This window comes from Gopherus evgoodei, chromosome 21, assembly GCF_007399415.2.
Source record: "Gopherus evgoodei ecotype Sinaloan lineage chromosome 21, rGopEvg1_v1.p, whole genome shotgun sequence".
In the NCBI taxonomy this organism is placed as follows: domain Eukaryota; kingdom Metazoa; phylum Chordata; order Testudines; family Testudinidae; genus Gopherus; species Gopherus evgoodei.
Genome location: NC_044342.1, coordinates 9,960,385 through 9,983,546, shown reverse-complemented (window position 1 = coordinate 9,983,546; position 23,162 = coordinate 9,960,385). Strand labels below are relative to the sequence as shown.

Genomic DNA, 23,162 nt, shown 5'->3' with positions numbered 1-23,162 from the left:
GTCAATTTAAAAAAAAACAACAAAGAGAAAGAAAATAGAACAAACAAATAAAGCCTCTCAGACCCCAAGTATATGTTTTATCCCAAAATAAGAGAAGAGACAGAAAGTCCATGAATTCCAGTGTGGACTTATTTCTGGCTACTGATTTTATGGGTAATGTGCTTAGATAGTGTGGTGATGATGGCCAAATAGATCCTTAAATTAGAAAGATAGATTGTGATTTTATTTCTGCTGGGGTAAACACATGAAACAAAGAAATAAATAAAGCAACCAATCAATACGACAAAACAAGAAACAGAGACAATCAAATGAACAAAACTTTCCATATTCCAATCAAAAATTTTACCCTAAAAAGAAGAGTCACAGCCTCCATGAAGTCCATCAGGGCCTTAGATATGGCTTCATATTTTATATTCAAAGTGCTTGGATAGTGTGTTGACTGTGGCAGTACAAATTCCAAGATAGATTCAGATATTTTTTCATTCTTGTGTAATTCAATTGACTTCAGTCGAGTAAGTGTGGATTTTTACTACTGCATAAACAGACTGCACATGATGGCAACAGTGTTGTCATCAGTTGATTATATTTATAAGGAAACAGGATAAAACCACAGTCAAAGGAGACAGACAGTACTCTTATTCTTGGTGAATAATCTCCACCCAGTCAGCTTTCTAACTGCATCTTTGATCTTCTTATTCCTCATGCTATAGATAATCGGATTCATCACTGGAGGCACCATGGAATAGAGAACAGCAACCAAGATATCCAGCCCTGCTGTTGAGCTGCAGGTGGGTTTCAGATAGGCAAAGGAGGAAACAGAAAGAAACATGGAAATGACAATGAGATGAGGAAGGCAGGTCGAGAAGGCTTTATGTTGGCCCTGCTCAGAGGGCATTCTCAGCACTGTTTTGAAGATCTGAACATATGACACAATTACAAAAACAAAGCAACCTACGGCTAAACATGCACCAAATGCAATAACCCCAAATTCATTGAGGTATGAGTCAGAGCAGATGAGCTTGAGTAGCTGAGGGATTTCACAAAAGAACTGGTCCACCACGTTGTCTCCACAAAAGTTTAGCGCAAATGTGTTCCCAGTGTGTAGTGCGGAGTAGATAAGACCACTCATCCAGGCACTTGCAGCCATTTGGACACAAGCTCTCCTGTTCATCACTCTCTCATAGTGCAGAGGTTGGCAGATGGCAATGTATCGGTCGTACGCCATGATGGTCAGTAAGGCAAGATCTGATGAAAGAAGGAACATGAAGAGAAAGACTTGGACAATGCATCCAGAATAGGAAATCAACCTAGTGTTGCTTAGAGAATTAGCCATGGATTTGGGGACAGTGACAGAGATGGAGCCGAGGTCTAGGATGGACAAATTCATCAGGAAGAAGTACATGGGGGTGTGAAGGTGGTGGTCAAAGGCTACAACCATGATGATGAGAAGATTACCAACCAGCGCTGCCAGGTAAACCAATAGAAATAGAACAAAGTGCAAAATCTGCAGCTCCCAGATGTCAGAGAATCCCAGAAGAAGGAACTCAGTTACAGTCGTTCGGTTGGACATTTTCTTTCTCAGTACATTGGGTGATGGCTGTGGAGGGAAGGAGAAGGGCATTAGGGCAGGATTAGAGTCTCAGAGGATTGACCCTGACTTCCCTCTTCGTAATATCTCATGATGCAAACGTCAAAGGAGCATAGAGTTTGTCACTTCCATTCACTGTGGGTGGTGAGTGATTCCCACCACAGAGATTCAGAGCACTAATCAGGGGGTTGTCACATGAGTGTAAAGTGGCATAGCTCCCTTAAAGTCAATGGGGTTGCATCAGTTTACACAATTAGAGGTTCCTGCTGGAAATGCAAGCTCTGGGATGGGGCTGGGCATGTGAGGTTTGGGGTGCAGGAGATTGCTCCAGGCTGGAACTGAGGGATTTGAGGAGTGGGAGGAGGATTAGGGCTGGGGCACAGAGTTGGGGCATGGGGAGAGGCTCAGAAGCGCAGGCTCTAAGCAGCACTTTCCTCAAGTAGGTCGCGGAAACAGTGGCATGTCCCTTTCCCGGTTCCTATGCAGATGCACGGCCAGGGGTCTCTGAACACTGCCCCATCCCAGGCACCGCCCCTGCAGTTCCTATCGGAGCACTGGGGGGGGGTCGGAGTGTGTAGGAGCCGGATCAGCACCATGCCATGGCTTCCAGACGCTGCAAGGTGTGGCCCCTCACCCAGTAAGCCAGCCGGAGTACCAGAGCAGGGCCGAGCCACGTGGTGTGACCCCTGACCCAGTGCCCTGCCTAGAGTGCCAGAGCGGCCCCCGGCTGGAGCACCAGAGTGGGATTCCGCTGCATTGTGCGGCCCCGGACTCAGTTCTCCAGCCAGAGTGCCAGAGTGGAGCAAGCCCCAGACCCTGCTCCCCAGCAGGAGCTTGCCTTTGTTTCAAGGGATGGATCGTCTGTGTTTTATTACGTGCATATTCTGTGCATTCCTTTAATATATTTGTGCTTAGCTGGCAGCAGTGTTGTACAATCAATACAGTGCTAGACCAGGAGGTGTTCTGATGTCTCTGACCTAGAGTATGCACCTTCACACCCTACAGTGGGTTTGTGCTCTGGTGGGTAACCCATGCCCCTACCATTTCTACCACTGATTACTCCATTTGAAGCATCCTAGCTTGAGCACAGCTAGTGCGTATCTGTCTACCTAAACTGGGAAGTGTGCTTGCAGTTGCAGTATAGATGTACCTATACTAAGCAGTGGTTCTGCAGAAAAAGACCTGGGGATTACAGTGGATGAGAAGCTGGATATGAGTCAGCAGTGTGCCCTTGTTACCAAGAAGGCTAACGGCATATTGGGCTGCATTAGTAGGAACACTGACAGCAGACTGAGGATAGATAGATTATTCCTCTCTATCTGGCACTACTGAGGCCACATCTGGAGTATTGGCCCCACACTACAGAAAGGATGTGGACAAATTGGAGAGAATCCTGTGGTGGTAAACAAAAATGATCAGGGGGCTGGGGCACATGACTTACGAGGAGAGGCTGATAGAACTGGACTTGTTTAGTCTGTAGAAAAGAAGATTGAGGGAGAATTTGATAGCAGCCTTCAGCTACCTGAAGAGGGGTTCCAAAGAGACTGGAGCTCAGCTGTTCTCATTGGTGGCAGATGGCAGAACAAGAAGCAATGGTCTCAAGTTGCAGTGGTAAGAGGTCTAGTTTGGATATTAGGAAACACTATTTCACTAGGAGGGTGATGAATCACTGGAATGGGTTACCTAAGGAGGTGGTGGAACCTCCATCATTAGAGGTTTTCAAGACCTGGCTTGACAAAGCCCTGGCTGGGATGATTTAGTTGGTGTTGGTCCTGCTGTGAGCAGGGGATTGCACTAGATGACTTCCTGAGGTCTCTTCCAACCCTAATCTTCTATGATTCTATGATTGAAGGCCTTTGCCAGAGTGAAAAAGGAAAACTGAGAGCCCCTTTCTGGGGAATAGATTCACACTTAAAATGTTAAGTTTTTGGCAATTTTTGCTTTAAAATGTTTGTTTCTCAGAAGCCAAAATACAAAAATTTGGGATTTTGGGGACTTCTATTAAAAGTCTGCATTTTTTTGTGACAAAAAAATTCTGACAAGCTTTAGGTATTTGATTGAATTGATAGCAAAAGTCTTAAAAGAGTTCCAAAAATACTCCATACATATCTACTTAAATATGAGCTGTCTTATATCCTAACTCATTTAATTGAAAGAGCAAACTTACTGTGTTGATCTCTGTGGAATTTTTCCCAGCTTGCAATGCAGTTGATCCTCCAGCACTAGCAATCACTGGTCATTATCTATCAGTCTATCGTGCCCCCATCACTGCATTATCCACCAGCTCTTTCACAGTCCCTTTCCTGGATTTCCTGAACTGCTGGATCTCTCTGCAGTTTCTAGCAGACAGGGATCCACTCCATAGATAGGTGCTCCCTGCTCCCCTCCTCAGGCAGGCTTGATTGAGAGGCGAAGGACTAAATGGGGTGAGGGGCTGACACCCCTCCAAACCCTAGAGCTGATTCTGGCTTGCGAAGGCTTCCATCAGTGTCACAGACCAGGATGTCCTTGCTCGGAGGCTAAATAACAAAACCTGCTCTCTCGGGCAGGGAGCCCAGCTCTGATCTCACCTCAGGAGCAAACCCACTGGTCACCATGCCCTATCTGACCATATCTCCACAGAGGGGAACAGCAACTGCCATGGATCTCACACAATAGCAGCATCCTTGCAAGGACCCTTGGCTAAAAAGAAGGCAGGGCTGATGCAAGAGGGTTTCCCAAGGTGTTTTCAGAATAAAATATATATTTAAAGCACAAATATGTGACCTACGATAGATCAAAGCCCAGTGGCATAAGAGTCCCAGCTGGCCTGGAGTTGTCTGTTTCTTCATTAACTCCAGATGATTACCTTTGGGGGAGCAGGGAAGTTTTTCTCCTGCATTGCATCAACAGCTCTTGAGATGCAGCCACTAGCAGAACCCACAGCTTAGGCTGCCCTGGTTGTTTAAAATTGGTCACTAAGAAACAGCCAGAGACAAACACTTAAAACTGAGGGCCAAGTCCTGAGCTGATGTAAATTGCTATAGTTCCATTGACTATCAGGGTAGCTAGACTTTTTTATGCCAACTGGGCAGCTGGACCTTTGATTTCAAAGGAGCTACAGCTCATTTACAGAAGCTTGGAGTCTGAAACTTTGATTTCAGAGGAGTTACCTTGATTTACACCATCTGGGTATCTGATCACATTGACTCTAATGGAGCTATAACAACTCATAAAACTGGGGAGCTGGCCTATTGACTTCCATTTTGCTACTGTCAATTTACACCAGCTGTGTGAACTCCTCAAGCTCTGTAATAGTCTTTACCAAGGAATCACATGCGGTCCCCTTGGGCGTTCCAGTATATCTTGCCACACAGGCAAATGAACTATGTGATATGCAGTCACTTTACACCTAAAATCAGAGCAATAATCAGGTTACTCCCAGTCCTAAAGTACCAGTCACTTGCCCCAGGTCTATTGTACTCAGATCTCAAACCAAAGACAGTGCTTGTAGCCAATCCTGTACAATTTATTAACTAAGAAAATAAATGAGTTATTTACAAGGTTAAAACAGGAAACACACACACATAGATAAATTAGTTTTAGGTTTAAAAAGGTCATATAAAAACTTCTATAATAGGCAGCTCTATATGTCCTTTATGGCTGACCCGTGCCAAGCACTAGGGGGTCTCTTGCTAATGTTTAGGAATCTTTTCTGCTCAGAGTCCACTTAGCATAAAGATCCCAGTTTCTTCTTGTTAGGGATTTTTATCCCCTTCACCCCAGAATCCAGACTGAGGGGATGAGTTCATGCACAGGCCTCTCCTTCCTGGAGAGAGAGAGGAATGTAACCAAAAACGTCTCTGTCCTTTGGCGCTGCACAATGACTCATTTGCCTTCACTGGGCCATCTTGTGTGCAGAATAAGCACTTTACCTTAATTAAATATTTTTTTTTCTGTTTGGTTTGTTACACAATTACAGAGGTTTATAATTCAATCACTTTATACCACGGAATATAGAATTAATACATGCAGCATCTTACCAGCATTCTGTAAAGTTTAAACACTAAATACGTTCCTATAACAATAATCTCTCTTTTAACTATACTAACCCACAGGCAAGCCAGACTGGTTTCCAGCTCTGGATTTGTCAGCTTTCAGTGAGGCCCTGGGACTGTGGCATGAGCTGGCATCTAGTCTTCCAGTGTCATAGTAGCATTACAACAGATAGAGGTAGAGCTGACATGCTTTTCATTCCCCTCTTGCGTTAGGCATGGGAGTCATGCAGATCAGTTTGTTTACGTACATAGGAATGTCTTTGTATCCTCCTGAGAGATCTTAATGAAACTTTTATGGAGATACTCTGCAATCCTCTCCTGAAGATTTTTTGGAATAGGCCTTATCTCTTTCCCCATGGTAATGTTTTCTTATGCAACTCCACAATGAGTTCAGTTGGTATCATTGTAGTAAACAGGCTAGCAGCATATGGCCCTGGGTGGCTTTGGCTCATTAGCAGCAGCTGTGTTTTCTCTTCCTTTGTAATCATCAGGTACGAGATATCAGCTAAAATTACCACCCACTGTGGAAAATAGTGCCAGTGCTCTGTGCCATCGTCCTTGTACTCATACCCATGGAAATAGGAGCTGGAATTGTTTCATGCAACCAATATTCCTTTCACCTGCCTCACCCCCAGTGGGCCTTATTCACCAGGACTGGGGATAGAGAGCAGTGCTGTGCAGGGGTGCTCCAAAGCTGGCTGGTCAGTAAGCATGTCTTATAAAAAGTTTTGATCGGAATAAGGAAAGGGAGTTTTCCCTTTCCACTGTGACTGTAAATCCAGCGGCTTATCTGTGTTTTTGTCAGAAGTTGCTGCTTTTGTGGTCTTGAGATGGCCCTCTCCATACACACAGAATCGCTGACCCTGAGGAGGAAGAGAAAGAAGAGGACTAAGGGAGACATAATCATCAAGATCCTGTAAACTAGTGCAGCATCAGAGAGTGAGCAAAGGGTCTGGAGGGCTGACAATGGCAGACAGCATGGAGAAGGAAAGAATGGACAGGAGAAAGGCCCAGTACTACTAGAAGGACATAAAGAAGAAGATGCCAAAGGTCATAAAGGGTCTACTCAGGCAGAAAACCCAAAATCTACAAGACCCTGGTTGAGCCACAGGTTCAAAAACCTAGACTCCCCAGGCTTTGCAGTCCTTGGAGAACTCCAGGGTTGCTGCTCCCTATGTGCTCTCTCCCCTCAAAACATTCCACACAGCATCTGTCAGGGTTCCTTCCCCACTCTGAACTCTGGGGTACAGATGTGGGGACCCACATGAAAGACCCCCTAAGCTTATGTTTACCAGCTTAGGTTAAAAACTTTCCCAAGTCATAAACTCCACCTTGCCTTGAACAGTATGCTGCCATCACCAAGTGATTTAGACAAAGAATCAGGGAAAGGATCACTTGGAGTCCTATTCCCCCAAAATATTCCCCCAAGCACTGCACCCTCTTTCCTGGGGAAGGCCTGAGAATAATATCCTCATCAACTGGGACAGCTAAACATAGACCCAAACCCTTGGATCTTCAGAACAATGAAAAATCAATTGGGTTCTTAAAAGAAGAATTTTAATTAAAGAAAAGGTAAAATAATCAATTCTGTAAAATCAAGATGGTAAGTACTTTACAGAATAACAAAAGATTTAAAAACACAGAGAATTTCCTCTCTAGGCAAAACTTTAAAGTTACAAAAACAGGGATATACCTCTCTTAGCACAGGGAAAATTAACAAGCTAAAACAAAAGATAACCTAACATATTTATTTGCTATTACTTGCTATTTCTGCAATATTAGATGCTTAGCTTAGATATGGCTTAGGAAGATGTATTTTCCCTGCTCTGGTTCCTTGTTGACTCTGGGAGACATAGACAAAAAAACCTTCCCCCACAGATTTGAAAATATCTTCTCTCCTTATTGCTCCTTTTGGTCAGGTTATCTGAGCTTCTTAACCCTTTACAGGTAAAAGAGGAATTAGCCCTTTACAATGTAAAGAGGGATTTTATGTTACCCTTAGCTGTATGTTTATGACATGCCCCCCAAATCATAGACAGTGCTGGACAGTCTGCTCCACACTGGTTGTGAGTTCTTCTTGGAGCTCTAGGAGAAAACAGAATTAATAAGACATATGCACCTTTAGATATTCTACTGATTATGTACAAACTAACAATATTTTCCACATTTAAAGGATGATTTTAACCAGTTGATTTTGTGAAACATTCACAGGAGAGTGCATCAGCCACTTTGTTAGAAGTTCATGAAATGTGTTGTATTTCAAAATCAAAATCTTGGAGAGATAAACTCCACCGAAGAAGTTTTTTGTTATTGTCCTTGACGTTATGAAGCCACTCTAGTGCAGCATCATCAGTTTGCAGATGGAAATGTCATCCCCAAACATATGGGAGTAGCTTCTCCAGCACATATACAATGGCGTAACATTCCTTTTCACTGATTGACCAGATATTTTTTTGCTGAGAAATGCGACAGGATGGAATTCTTGATCTGGTCCTTCCTGCATTGACACTGCTCCCATACTACGCTCGGACGCATCTGTGGTTACTAGGAAAGGTTTGTCAAAGTCTGGGACCTTTAGCATAGAGTAAGACATGAGTGTTGCTTTAAGCTGGTTAAAGGCCTTTTGACACTCTTCAGTACACTGAACGGCATTTGGTTGTTTCATTTTGGTTAGATCTGTCAGTGGGGTGGCGATTTGGCTGTAGTACGGTACAAATCATCTGTAATATCCGGCCAAGCCTAAGAAGGATTGCACCTGTTTCTTTAACTTTAGGACCATCCACTGTTGGATAGCATTCACTTTGGCTTTTAGGGGGTTGATAGCTCCTTCACTCACCTGATGTCCAAGGTAAGTCATTCTGTTTAGACCTATTTGACACTTTTTTGCCTTAACAGTTAGTCCTGCCTGTTTGATGCACTTGAAGACTTTTTCCAGGTGCTCCAGATGTTCTACCCATGAGTTGAAAAAAATAGCCACATCATCAAGTAGGCAACTGCATATTCTCCCAATCCTGCTAGGAGACCATCTACAAGTCTTTGGAAGGTGGCGGATGCGTTTTGCAGCCCGAAAGGGAGCACATTAAATCCATACAGCCAGACATGGGTGATGAAGGCTGACCTTTCCTTAGCGGATTCATCTAGCAGTACCAGCCAGTTCCCCTTGGTTAAGTCTAAGGCAGAGATGAACTGGGCACATCCCAGTTTCTCCAATAGCTCATCTGTGTGTAGCATTGGATAGTTGTCTGGGTGAGTTACAGCATTTAGCTTATGATGGTCCACGTAAAAGCGCATTTCCCCATCTGGTTTGGGAACTAGAACCACTGGAGATGCCCATGCACTGTCAGAGGGGTAGATTACACCCATCTGTACCATATCCTTGATTTCTCATTCTACAGCAATTTGAGCATGAGGAGACACCCGGTAGGGATGGACTCTAATTGGATGAGCATTACCTGTGTCAATGGAGTGGTATGCCCATTCAGTCTGTCCTGGGGTGGCTGAGAACATTGGCACAAAGCTAGTGCACAGGTCCTTGACTTGCTGTCACTGCATACAGCCAAGGGTCATGGAGAGGTTCACCTCTTCCATGCCACCGTCACTTTTTCCTTCGTAGTAGACACCTTCATGCCACTCAGCATCATCTTCTTCCTGGGCTGTAAACTGACAAACCTTTAATTCTCTGGAATAAAAGGGCTTTAGAGAATTAGCATGGTACACTTTAGGCTTTAAGTTTGAGGTGGGGGATGCTATGAGATAGTTAATAGCTCCCAGGCACTCTTGGACCATGAATGGCCCTTCCCACGATGCTTCCATTTTATGGGCCTGGAGCGCCTTCAATACCATAACCTGGTCCCCTACTTTGAAGGAAAGCTCTCTGGCATGTTTATCATACCAAGCTTTTTGCTCTTCCTGAGCCTCTTTTAGATTTTCTCTAGCAACGGCTAAACAGTGTTGGAGGGTGTTTTGTAGGTTGCTTACAAAGTCCAGAATGTTAGTTCCTGGAGAAGATGTAGAACTCTCCCATTGCTGCTTCAACAACTGTAATGGACCCTTAACCTCACGGCCATATACAAGTTCAAATGGTGAAAACCCTAAACTGGAAAGAGCAACTGCTGCAACACTATGTCCCAATCATTGGAATGCTCATTTATGAATTTACGTCTCATGGCCCCTAAAGTTCCATTAAACTTCTCCACTGGGCCATTTGTTTGATGGTGATAAGGCGTGACACCCAAGAGGTTCACCCCATGATCTTCCCACAGGCTTTTCATGGTCCCTGCCAGGAAATTAGTTCATGAATCCATAAAGATGTCAGAGAACCAACCTATCCCTGGCAAAAATGTCTGTTAGTGCATGGCACACACTTTTAGCCCTGGTGTTTCTTAGCGCTACTGCTTCCAGACATCGGGTAGCAAAATCCATGAAAGTCAGTATGTACTGCTTTTCTCTGGGTGTCTTCTTTAGGAAAGGACCCATAAAATCCACAGTTACTCACTGAAATGGAACCTCAATTATGGGGAGTGGCTGGAGAGAGGCTTTGACCTGGTCTTGGGGTTTTCCCAGTCTTTGGCATACCTCAGAAGACCGGATATAAGTAGAAATATCCTTGCCCATTCCCTCCCAGTGGAATGACCGCCCCAAATGGTCTTTGGTTTTGTTCACTCCAGCATGGCCACTAGGATGATTGTGGGCTAAGCTCAAGAGCTTTACCTGGTACTTAGTTGGAACTGCCAAATGTCTCTGAGGATGCGCACCAGGAAGAGTTTCCTTGTATAAAAGTCCTTGTTCTACAACATACCGGGATCGATTAGAAGAGCTAAGAGGTGGTGAATTGCTCCGTGCCACTGTCCAAGCTCCCTGGCGGCTGTCATCTGCTTCCTGCTCAGCCTGGAACTGTTCCCTTGATGCTGGAGACATCAGTTCCTCACTGGATTGTGGACCTGGGCTTGGTCCCTCTGGAAGCGATGCAGGTGATGGGGCTTTTTCCGTTGACGGTGAACTGCTCTCTGCTGGTGCACTATGTGGTATTTCAAGTTCTGGCTGAGCCTCTTGTGTAGGGTTATCTGCTGATGCTGCCAGTGCAGGCTCGGTGGTGCCCTCTGGTGTTGAAGTTGTAGATGGGTTTGCAAGCACTGGACTCAGTGCTGGCAATGGTTCTGCTGCTGGTTGTTTCGACAGTTCCGGTTTTGGGACTGGCGTTAGCTGAGTCTCTGGGACTGGATCCGACTGTTGCAGTCGATGACAGGGAATCCAGTTCCACAACCTCTGTCTGGGTCTCTGGTAACACAGACGGGGCCCTGGTGGAAGGCTCAGCAACAGGGATAAGTGTGAAGGCTTGCTCAGCCTGGCTGCCGTTGACCATTCCCACCCTTTTGTCTAGCTTCACATTGTTGACCAAATCTTCCCCCAGCGGCATGGGAATGGGATAATCATCATAGACTGCAAAAGTCCACATTCCTGACCAGCCCTTGTACTGGACAGGCAACTCAGGTGTAGGCAAGTTTAAAGATTTTGACATGAATTGTCACTTGGGCCTCTGGGTTGATGAATTTGGGGTCCACTAAGGATTGGTGGATAGCTGACACCTGTGCTCCAGTGTCTCTCCACGTTATAAACTTCTTCCCGACCACACTCACAGTTTCCCTTCACTCTCAGGGAACCTGGGAGGCATCTGGGCCTGAGGACATTGGGTGTGACTCTGGTGTAATGAACTGCAGTCTGTTGGGGTTCTTGGGGCAGTTGTCCTTCACATGCCCCAGCTCATTACATTTAAAACCACCCAGATGACTGCTCTCTGGGGTGAGGTGGGTTGCTGGAGACTGCTGTGGTGGGACAATGCTTTCTAAGCTTAAAAAGGACGGAAAAAAATCTTACTGGCTTTTGGTTTAAAATAATCCCACCACTGCCACCATGTCAGGGTTCCTTTCCCACTGTGAACTTCAGGGTACAGATGTGGGGACCCGTATGAAAGACCTCCTAAGCTTATTTACCAGCTTAGGTGAAAAGTAAGCTGCCACCACCAAGCGTGTTCCAAATCTTAGGGGAGAGCCACTTGGAACTCTGCCTTCCCCCAACTATTTTCCAAGTCCCTAACCCCCCTTTTCCTGGGCAGATTTGAGACTAATTCCTCCCCCTGACCAAGTCCTTACACCCCTTTTCCTGGATGGGCTTGAGAGTATAGCCTCACCAATTAGTCCTGGTGTACACACATCCAAAACCTTTGGATCTTAAAACAATGAAAAATCAATCACATTCTTAAAAGAAGAGTTTTATTAAAAGAAAAGGTGAAGTTCATGTCTGAAAATAACTTTACAGGGTAATCAGATTTAAAGAGCCCAGAGGAACCAGCTCTAGCCTTAGGTTCAAAGTTACAGCAAAACAGGGATAACCCTCCCTCTAGAAAAGGAACATTTACAAGTTGACAAAACAAAGCTAAAACTAACATGCCTTGCCTGGCTGTTACATACAAGTTTGAAATATGAAAGACTTGTACAGAAAGATTTGGAGAACATGGATTGATGTCCGGTCCCTCTTAGTCCCAAGTGCGAACTCACCCCAAAACAAAGAGCACAAACAAAAGTCTTCTCTCCCACAACCCCAAGATTTGTCCCTTTATTGGTCCTTTGGGTCAGGTGTCAGCCAGGTTACCTGAGCTTCTTAACCCTTTACAGGTAAAAGGATGTTGGTGTCTCTGGCCAGGAGGGATTTTATTGTATTGTACACAGGAGGGTTGTTACCCGTCCCTTTATAGTTATGACATGGCCATTTTCTGATAAAACTTTATTGCAGTCCTAACATTTGCTTGTGATCCCCATGTTGACTCTGAGAATCTCTGCCTACATGCATCCACTATAAATCCACATTCTTCCCAACTCTGAATCTCAAGGTCTCATGTGGCCTCTGTGACTCTTGGGAACTCTGCAGAATAAGGGCTGCAGGCAGATAAAAGGAGACTGTGGTTATAGAGGGATATTTTGTGAGCAGCACATTACTATTCCCTCACTCCAGGATTAAAGATACCCGCTGTTGGGATTTCTCTGGTCTGCTGAAGACGTAGAATTTAGAAAACTAAGGAAATTCCTAACAAACATGTCTCTGTTAATGCAGAGTTATTTTTTATGTCATATCAGTAATTTAAGGAGGAAATAATCATAAGTGCATCATAAATATTATCCTTATTATTGCCATTTTCCCTGCAGATATACTGTAAAAATACTGAATGGACCAGCGGAACCTTACCACCACCGTGACTGAATTTGTTCTGCTGGGCCTCACTCAGAATTGTGAGCTACAGTATTTACTTTTCGTGGTCTTCTTTATTGTCTAGATCACCACCTGGCTGTGAAACTTCACCATCATCATGACTGTGATTATTGATCACCATCTCCACACCCCCATATACTTCCTGCTGGCCAATCTGGCTTTCCTAGACATCAGTGACTCATTGATAAATGCTCCCAAATTGCTGTTGAATCTCCTCTCCCAACACAAAACTATCTCCTTCAATGAGTGCATCCTACAGATGTTCTTCTTCCACTTTTCATTGCTGGTGCTACGGTCTTTTTCCTTGTGGGGATGGTGATTGATCAGTATGTGGCCATCTATAAACCACTAAAATACTTGATAATCATGAACCCTGGCAGTGTATGGGTCTAGTGACACTGGGGTGGTTGGGTGGATTGGCTCACTCTGCTGTTCAGATTCGACTGCTTCTCCAGTTACAATTCTGTGGTCCCAACGTCCTGGACAATTTCTATTGTGATGTCCCACAATCATCAAACTAGTCTGCACTGATATCCACATAGTTGAATTACAGATGATCTTCAATGGCGGAGTATTGCTCATCATAGTATTTATCATTCTGCTCAGTTCATACAGTGTCATCTTAGTCAAGATCAGGACACAAGTCATGGAAGGGATACACAATGCGCCGTCCACTTGTGGAGCCAACATCACAGTCGTGAGCTTCATATTCATACCCTGCATCTTCATCTATGCTTGACCCTTCAAGAAGTTCACCCTGGATAAGGTGGTCTCCGTCATTTACACTGTAATCACTCCAATGCTGAAATCAATGATCTACACACTGAGAAACAGCGAGATGAAGAAGGCCATCAAGAGTCTGATGAGCAGATTCCTGTTTGCAGGGAGGAAAATAAATATATAATTTATCTCTGAATTATCATTTCAAATAAAAATCAGATCTCAACAAAGCAGAAAGCAGATGTATATGCTGTGTGAAATATGTATCTCATCACAGAGAACACATACTTCACACTCATGGAAAACTTTGCTAACAAATGATTTACAGGCAAAAGGGCAAGATTCTATATTGAAGTCAAAGGTGCCAGCTGGTGTAAATTGGTTTAGCTTCACTGTAATCAATAAGCAAGATCCCCAGGTTGTGTAAATTGACATAGAGTCATTGGAGACAATAGACCAGATCCCCAGGTCACGCAAATAGATGTAAGTCCATTGGAGACAATGGGCCAGATCCCCAACTGACATATCTGGATGTAGATCACTGAATGTCTTCCGCCAGCTGTGTATCTCACCCTGAGAATTTCTGGTAGAAATTTTTTTAGGAATGATTTCAAATCATGAAATATCTATGAAAACCAAAGGGGGAGGTTGCAGGGGAGACTTAAAGACCTAGACAAAGGAACTGACAGGCTAGTGAAGGGAGTGAGTGGTGTTCTGCCAGTGTTCTGTTGTTCTGGTGCCTGTTGGGGATTTGTTTTGGTTTGTGTTTCCGGGACTAACAGGTGTTATGTGGGAAGGCTATTACCTATACAGAGGCAAGAGTGAAAGACACAATGAAGATGACTGGATTTGGAAGCTGTGGCATGTACATGATTCTGGAGGGGGTACCTGAAAAGAGTTTTGTTTGCATGAAGTGCTGCCTGATACAGCTGAAGAAGAAAAGATCTGAGGACTGGAGATGCAAGTGGAAACTCTGGTAGAGTTTAGAAGGGGGTCCGAGCAGATGATGATGAAGCAAAGATATAAGGAGATTGAAGGGAAAAGCTCAGACTTGCAGATGGAAGCAGGACCAAATAATTCTGAGGGGAGACTGCTGGGTGAGGAAAGTGGGCGGTGGAAGCATGTGACTAAGAGAACCAGGCAGAGGAAAAGACGGGCTAGCAAAGGAGAAATAGAGCTCAGGAACAGGTTTGCAGAGTTAGAAAATGAAGAAGGGGCACAGCAGTTGGTCACTGAAGGTGATAGGGCAAGGAAGAAGAGAAGAGCACCTAGTCCTATAGGAAGAGGGGAAGAGTCAATGGAGACAACACCAAATATGGGCCCCAGGAGGATACGGGATGGGTTGCAGAGGATTTCAAGGGTGAATAGGAATCGAGAAGACTTGCAGCCAGTGAGAGCAGGGGATAGGCTGGAGAATTACACTGTCACCAGGAAAAGGCAGGTCTACGTGACTGAAGACTCCTTACTGAGAAGAATAGACAGGCCTGTAACTAGCGCTGATCCAGAGAGGAGAAGTGTGTGCTGCCTGCTGGGTGCTAAGATACGGGATGTAGACCTGAGGCTGAAAAGGATCCTAATGGGAGTGGGAAAGAATCCGTTGATTGTCCTTCATGTGGGAACGAATGATACAGCTAGATTCTCGCTGGAACGTATCAAGGGAAACTATGCCAGACTGGGGAGGACGCTTAAGGAAATCGAGACTCAGGTGATCTTCAGTGGGATTCTGCCTGTTCCTAGAGAAGGGCAACAAACGTGTGACAAGATTATGGCAATCAACAGATGGCTCAGGCAGTGGTGCTATAAGGAGGGCTTTGGGATGCATGGCCACTGGGAAGCATTCATGGACAGAGGACTGTTCTCTCGGGATGGACTTCACTTGAGTAAGGATGGAACTAGACTTCTAGGATGGACGCTGTCACAACTGATTAAGAGAGCTTTAAACTAGGAATTTGGGGGAGATGGTTCGGAGATGTTCAGGTAATCTCCAAACCGGAATTTAACATTGAGAGGGAAGAAAACAAAGTAAGAGAGGATATAGCCATGGGCAGAAGAATGGACATAAAGAAGAAGGGTAGTGTAGATGCCAGACTAATAGGTGATACTAGTGGTAGAATGTCTGTGCCTAACCGGGTAAAGAATGTCAGTGAAGCCAAACGGCAAAAAATAAGATGTCTGTAAACTAATGCGAGGAGCCTAGGTAACAAAATGGAGGAACTAGAGCTACTGGTGCAGGAAGTAAAACCAGATATTATAGGGATAACAGAAACATGGTGGAATTGTAGTCATGACTGGAGTACAGGCATTGAAGGCTACGTGCTATTTAGAAATAAAGGCAAAGGTGGTGGAGTAGCACTGTATATCAACGATGAGGTTAACAGTAAAGAAATAAGAAGTGATGGAATGGATAAGACAGAGTCTCTCTGGGCAAAAAACACATTGGTAAAGAAAGCTACTAGATCCTCCCCTGAGATAGTGCTTGGGGTGTGCTATGGACTGCCGGGATCTGATCTGGATATGGATAGAGACCTCTTTAATGTTTTTAATGAAGTAAACACTAATGGGAATTGTGTGATCATGGGAGACTTTTAACTTCCCAGATATAAACTGGAGAACAAGTGTTAGTAATAATAACAGGGATCAGATTTTTCTGGATGCAATAGCTGATGGATTTCTTCACCAAGTAGTTGAAGAACCAACAAGAAGGGATGCCATTTTACGTTTGGTTTTGGTGAGTAGTCAGGACCTCATAGAAGAAATGGTTGTAGGGGACAACCTTGGTTCGAGTGATCATGAGCTAATTCAGTTCAAACTAGATGGAAATATAAAAAAAAATAGATCTGGGACAAGAGTTTTTTATTTCAAAAGGACTAGCTTTAAAGAATTAAGGAAATTACTTAGGGAAGTAGATTGGACTGAAGAACTTGTGGATCTAAACGCGGAGGAGGCCTGGAATTACTTCAAGACAAACTTGCAGAAACTGTCAGAAGCCTGCATCCCAAGAAAGGGGGAAAAATCATAAGCAGGAGTTGTAGACCAAGCTGGATGAGCAAGCATCTCAGAGAGGTGATTAAGAAAAAGCAGAAAGCCTACAAGGAGTGGAAGATGGGAGGGATTAGCAAGAAAAGCTACCTTACTGAGGTCAGAACATGTAGGGATAAAGTGAGAAAGGCTAAAAGCCTTGTAGAGTTGGACCTTGCAAAGGGAATTAAAACCAATAGTAAAAGGTTCTATAACTATATAAATAAGAAGAAAATAAAGAAGTGAGACTGCTAGACACTGAGGATGGAATGGAGGTTAAGTATAATCTTGGCATGGCCCAATATCTAAACAAATACTTTGTCTCAGTCTTTAATGAGGCTAATGATGAGCTTAGGGATAACGGTAGGATAACAAATGGGAATGAGGATATGGAAGTAGATATTACCACATCTGAGGTAGAAGCCAAACTCAAACAGCTTAATGGGATGAAATCGGAGGGCCCAGATAATCTTCATCCAAGAACATTAAAGGAACTGGCACATGAAATTGCAAGCCCATTAGCAAGAATTTGTAATGAATCAGTAAACTCAGGGGTTGTACTGTATGACTGGAGAACTGCTAACATAGTTCCTATTTTTAAGAAAGAGAGAAAAAAGTGATCCGAGTAACTATAGGCCTGTTAGTTTGACATCTGTAGTATGTAAGATCTTGGAAAAAATTTTGAAGAAGAAAGTAGTTAAGGACATTGAGGTCAGTGGTAATTGGGACAAAATACAACATGGTTTTACAAAAGGTAGATCGTGCCAAACCAACCTGATCTCCTTCTTTGAGAAGGTAACAGATTTTTTAGACAAAGGAAATGCAGTGGATCTAATTTACCTTGATTTCAGTAAGGCTTTTGATACAGTTCCACATGGGGAATTATTAGCTAAATTGGAAAAGACGGGGATCAATATGTAAATTGGAAAGTGGATAAGGAACTGATGAAAGGGGAGACTACAACGGGTTGTACTGAAAGGTGAACTATAGGGCTGGAAGGAGGTTACTATTGGAGCTCCTCAGGGATCAGTTTTTTATTACTCTTTATTACTGATCTTGGCACTTTTTATTACAGATCTTGGCACAAGAAGTGGGAATGTGCTAATAAAGTTTGCGAATGACACAAAGCTAGGAGGTATTGCTAACACAGAGAAGGACTGGGATATCATACAGGAAGATCTGGATGACCTTGTAAACTGCAGTAATAGTAACAGGATGAAATTTAACAGTGAAAAGTGCAAGGTCATGCATTTAGGGATTAATAACAAGAATTTTAGTTACAAATTGGGGACACATCAGCTGGAAATAACAGAGGAGGAGAAGGACCTCAGAGTATTGGTTGATCATAGGATGACTATGAGTCGCCAGTGTGATATGGCCATTAAAAAAGCTAATGCGGTTTTAGGATACATCAGGTTAGGTATTTCCAGCAAAGATAAGGAGGTGTTAGTACCTTTACACAGGGCACTGGTGAGACTTCATCTGGAATAGTGTGTGCAGTTCTGGTCTCCCATGTTTAAGAAGGATGAATTCAAACTGGAACAGGTACAAAGAAGGGCTACGAGGATGATCTGAGGAATGGAAAACCTGTCTTATGAAAGGAGACTCAAAGAGCTTGGCTTTTTTAGCCTAACCAAAAGAAGGTTAAGGGGGGATATGACTGCTCTTTATAAATATATCAGAGGGATAAATATTAGGGAGGGAGAGGAATTATTTAAGCTTAGTACCAATGTGGACACAAGAACAAATGGATACAAACTGGACATTAGGAAGTTTAAACCTGAAATTAGATGAAAGTTTCTAACCATTAGAAGAGTGAAGTTCTGGAACAGCCTTCCAAGGGGAGTAGTGGGGGCAAAAGACATATCTGGCTTCAAGACTAAACTTGATCAGTTTATGGACGGGATGGTATGATGGGATAGCCTAATTTTGGCATTAATTTGGCAATTGATCTTAGATTATCAGCAGGTAAGTATGCCCAGTAGTCTGTGATGGGATGTTAGATGGGGTGGGATCTGAGTTACTACAGAGAATTCTTTCCTGGGTGCTGGCTGATGAGTCTTGCCCACATGCTCAGGGTTTAACTGATCGCCATATTTGGGGTAGGGAAGCAATTTTCCTCCAGGGCAGATTGGCAGAGGCCCTGGAAGTTTTTCGCCTTCCTCTGCAGCATGGGACACGGGTCACTTGCTGGAGGATTCTTTGCAACTTGAGGTCTTCAAACCACAATTTGAGCACTTCAGTAACTCAGACATAGAATCATAGAATCATGGAATATCAGGGTTGGACGGGAGCTCAGGAGGTCATCTAGTCCAAGTCCCTGCTCAAAGCAGGACCAATCCCCAGACATATTTTTAGGTTAGCGGTTTGTTACAGGAGTGGGTGGGTGAGATTCTGTGGCCTGCATTGTGCAGGAGGTCAGACTAGATGATCATAATGGTCCCTTCTGACTTTAAAGTCTATGAATCTATTAACACACTTCTGAGCTAATTTCTCATCAACATCTCCTTTGCAAAACTACTGGAAGCAGCAGGAGGGTCACTGAGGGCAGGGTGTGAAGGAGAGAGGGCTAAAATTTGTGTTTGCTCACAGAGTGTTTGTTGCTTGTGATTATGAGACAGAAGATGAGACACAGCTTCGCTCTCAGGCTACTGCAGTAAACTGACCAAGTTATGCGACTCCAGCTACATGAATAACATAACTGGAGTTGACATAGCTTTGGTCAACTTACTGTGGTGTCTACACTGAGCTGCGTTGATGGGAGATGCTCTCCTGTCGACTTAACTTACACCTCTTGTTACTGGTGGAGTACTGGAGTTGACCGGAGAGCACTCTGCTGTTGATTTAGCAGGTTGTCACTATACCCATTAAATCAATTCCGGTGCATTGATTGCAGCAGCGTCGATCTCGTGGTAGAGTCAACATAGCCTCAAGTCCCCAGCTGAGGTCACAGAACATGTAGGCAGAGAAATAAAGTTTAATCTGTAAACTGATGTAGTTTCTGGAGAGTCACAACACAGTCTTTTTTACAGATACATTTTGACAAGGTGTTCACTAGAGCTCAGAAACTGTCCTCAAAGTTTGGTATTTTCAAAAGAGTCTGATGGATTACAATATTTGACCTAAAAAACCAATAATCATAATAATAATCATAGGTTTGGGTGGCTAAACTTAACATGTAAACAAACTGAACCACTCCAGGAATTTATTAATGAATGCCCTTGTGGCAGACTCCTGCAATCTCCAAAGAGGCATCTCCCTTGATCCTTCCCGGTAAAGCTGAGGGTTTTTTTAAAAAATCTGATCCTAGGACCAGCCTTAGTGCAGGGGTCAAATATTATATAAGAAGATATCTGGGGCTGTCTTATGTCCACTTCCCCTGCCTTTCAGTGCAGCAGTGGTCAGCTCTGAGATGTGACTTCCCCACAGCTTGCTCATTCCTTTGGAGGCCATCAGCTATGTGATCATACTGGGTGAGTTATTGACTCTTGATTCATAAAATGTGCAATGTGGTACTAAGTATGGGCATTGTTATTGGAAGGGGGATGACCAGAGACCATGGTGGGAAGAAAGGAGAGGACTAGTTGATTTGAAAACACTGAGTACTTATATCATTTTTTATTCATAAAGATTTTCAGATATTGCCTTAGGCTTTCACAGTCCTGCAAAGTGGGGAACTATTGGTCACCCCATTTCAGATATGGGGAACAGAGGCAGGGAGGTTGTACTTTTGAGAGGATCTAGGGGGTTCAGGCATCCAGCTTGTAATGATGTTCCATTGGAGCTGGGCACCCAACTGTCTTCCTCTTTCTTGAAAATCCAGGGTGTGAGTTTCCCATGATCACAGAAAATGTCCATGGCAGAGCAGAAATGGGGCCTATCACCCAGCAGTCTTTGGCAATAAATGTCAACAGATTGAGGATGGAAAAATTCAGCTTTTTCCATTCCCTTAGAGTTTTTAAGGTTTTCAAAAGAAAATGTCAGTTAAAATTATTTTTTCCCTTGAATTTTAATAAAAATCCTTTTCTGTCAAAAAAAATGTTGCTGTCAAAACAAGGTTTTGTTAGAGTCACAGTATTTGATGGGAATTTGGCACTTATAATGAAAATTTGTGATTTTCAATGAGAAAATTTCAAACTAAAATAAAACATTTTCATTTGGATGTCAGAAGTGTTGTTGTAGTCAGTTTGGTCACAGGATATGATAGAAATAAGGTGGAAGATTTTTATTGGATCAACTTCTGTTGATGAAAGACATGAGCTCTGTAGAGCTTGAAATATTCTGTATTTCATCAACAGAATTTGGTAAAAAAAAGAGAAAAGAAAATATGTCACTCACTCTGTCTCTCTTATTTCATTGGATTCATTTCTTAATCTTCCTGCCATAAATTTGGGAGAAAAAGTTATTTTTTTCACCCTATCTCACACTTTTCAAATTTCATTTCCACAATTTTCCAGTAGAAAAGTAAAGCAGTGAGAGACAAGGAGGAAAGGCACTGAAAATCCAAAAGCTGAACACTGCACATGAACATTTGGCAGGTCTGGTGCACCTGGACTGTGAGAGGGTGAAAGGGCACTGTGGTGCACAGGGGGCTCTTTTGATGCGTGAACTACTCCACTTCCCTCCCAGGACCCCTGGATGGAAGGTCACCATGGAACGGATGACTTGGGTTTGCTGAATCAGGGTTTTCCTGAAGTGCGGCTGAGGACACTGTGTTCATAGAGATAAATAAGAAAAGTCCCAAGCAAAGTGTGTTTCCTAATGTGGACAAAAAATAGATTTAATATCAGTACCCTAAAGGGAGATGGAAAAATGTCATGATTATTATTCTTTCTGTTTAATGTTCAGGTATATTTTAAGGATACCAAATGGACCATGGCTTTCATGGATGTCAGCGATTCATTGGTCAATGCCCCTAACTTGCTGTCCTGTCTCCTCTCCAAGTATAAAACCATCTCATTCAGTGACTGCATTCTCCAGATGTTCTTCTTCCACTTCATTGGGGATGCAAGGTTTTTCTTTTTCTTGCAGGAATGGCGATCGATTGGTACGTGGCCATCTGTAAACCTCTCAGATATTTGATTATCATGAACCGAGGAGTGTGTGTGTGTGTGGTGGGGGAGCTCGAGGCACTGGCATGGCTGGGTGGATTTGTTAACTCTGCTGTTCAAATTGGACTGCTCCTCCAGTTACCATTCTGTGGGCCAAATGTCTTGGACAATTTCTACTGTGATGTCCAACAGGTCATCAAACTGGCCTGCACTGACACCCACTTGGTTGAACTGCAGATGGTCTTCAATGGTGGAGTGCTTCTCATCATACTATACGATATTTATTTTTCATTACAAGAACTTGCACTGTAAAAAAACCCAAAAGAAATAGTATTTTTCAATTCACGTAATACAAGCATTGTAGTGCAGCTAGTGGGATTTTAAAAAGCATCTGATTGCAAAGGATTGGGGCACTTGGATGCTATTGAAAATGCCGCCCTAGCCAGCTTGGCAAATTTTCCAAGCATGCTGTATTTGGGTGGCTAGAAACAAACATAAACTAAATGAAACACTCCATTAACTTTAATGATTCCCCTTTGACAGATTTTCCAAATCTCAGGGAAAGTTACTTCTTGACCAGGCCCAGTGGAGTTCAGGGAAATTTCAGAGAATCTGATCCCTGCACCTGTGCAGATATTATAAATGGAGAAGGTTTCTGGGGCTGTGTCATTTTTGGAACCAGGTCCTCTTTTCCAGCAGGTCCTGACAAGTGAACATCTCTGAAATGTGACTTCCCTGGTTGTCCTAAATCATTATGTGGAAGCCAGCTCTGCGATCATCAACAGCATAAATTGTGTGATGTAATGATCTTTATTGCACAAAATCTACAATGTACTACTAGCAATAGGCATTGTTATTGCAAGTGGGAGGGCAGTTTTTCAAATATGGGCTTGCATTTTTAGAGGAGCTTATGTGAGCTTATTTTCTCTGGAGCAAGTTGGAGCTGGGAAGTGAAAATTGGAAAAAGACCTTGGGAAGTGCCCTCATCTGTGCATATAACCTGAGTGAGATTCCCTGCTCTTAACTCCCTTATTCTCCTTTGATAGTCCCAACCTGGGAGGACATGTGAGTTATCCATGGCCCCCGAAAGATGTCTGTGGCAGGGCAGAAACTGAATCCAAAGCCCTAGAATCCATGGTCAGGACTATACGCACAAAGTCATCCTGTCTCACTGTGCACAGCTAAATGGTCCAAGGATCAGATGTTTAGGACTGTCTGACATCCTTTAGAAATTAAAAAAAAAATCATGCAGAAAAATGAGCTTTGCTGAAAACCCACGTTTTGGGTGGGAAAATTTCTTTCGTCATTTTGTTAAATGTTTAACAGGAAATTTTACTTCTTAATATTTCAAATGTTAAAAAGTAAGAGGAAGAGTTCACCACCCGCTCACACACCATTTTCTCACATATTTTATACCATCCCCATTTATTTATTTTCTTCAGAGAAGGTAAAGTTTAAAAAGGAAGAAGAAAACTAGGGCAGGGG

General features: G+C 43.4%; 1 protein-coding gene across 1 annotated transcript; it reads right to left on the bottom strand.

Annotated features, from left to right (window-relative positions):
* Positions 1 to 613: 613 nt before the first annotated feature.
* On the bottom strand, positions 614 to 1,570 carry LOC115638210 (olfactory receptor 14I1-like). The gene has a single exon (XM_030539784.1). The coding sequence runs from the start codon at positions 1,568 to 1,570 to the stop codon at positions 614 to 616; it is 957 nt and encodes a 318-aa protein (XP_030395644.1).
* Between the last annotated feature and the right edge of the window lie 21,592 nt (positions 1,571 to 23,162).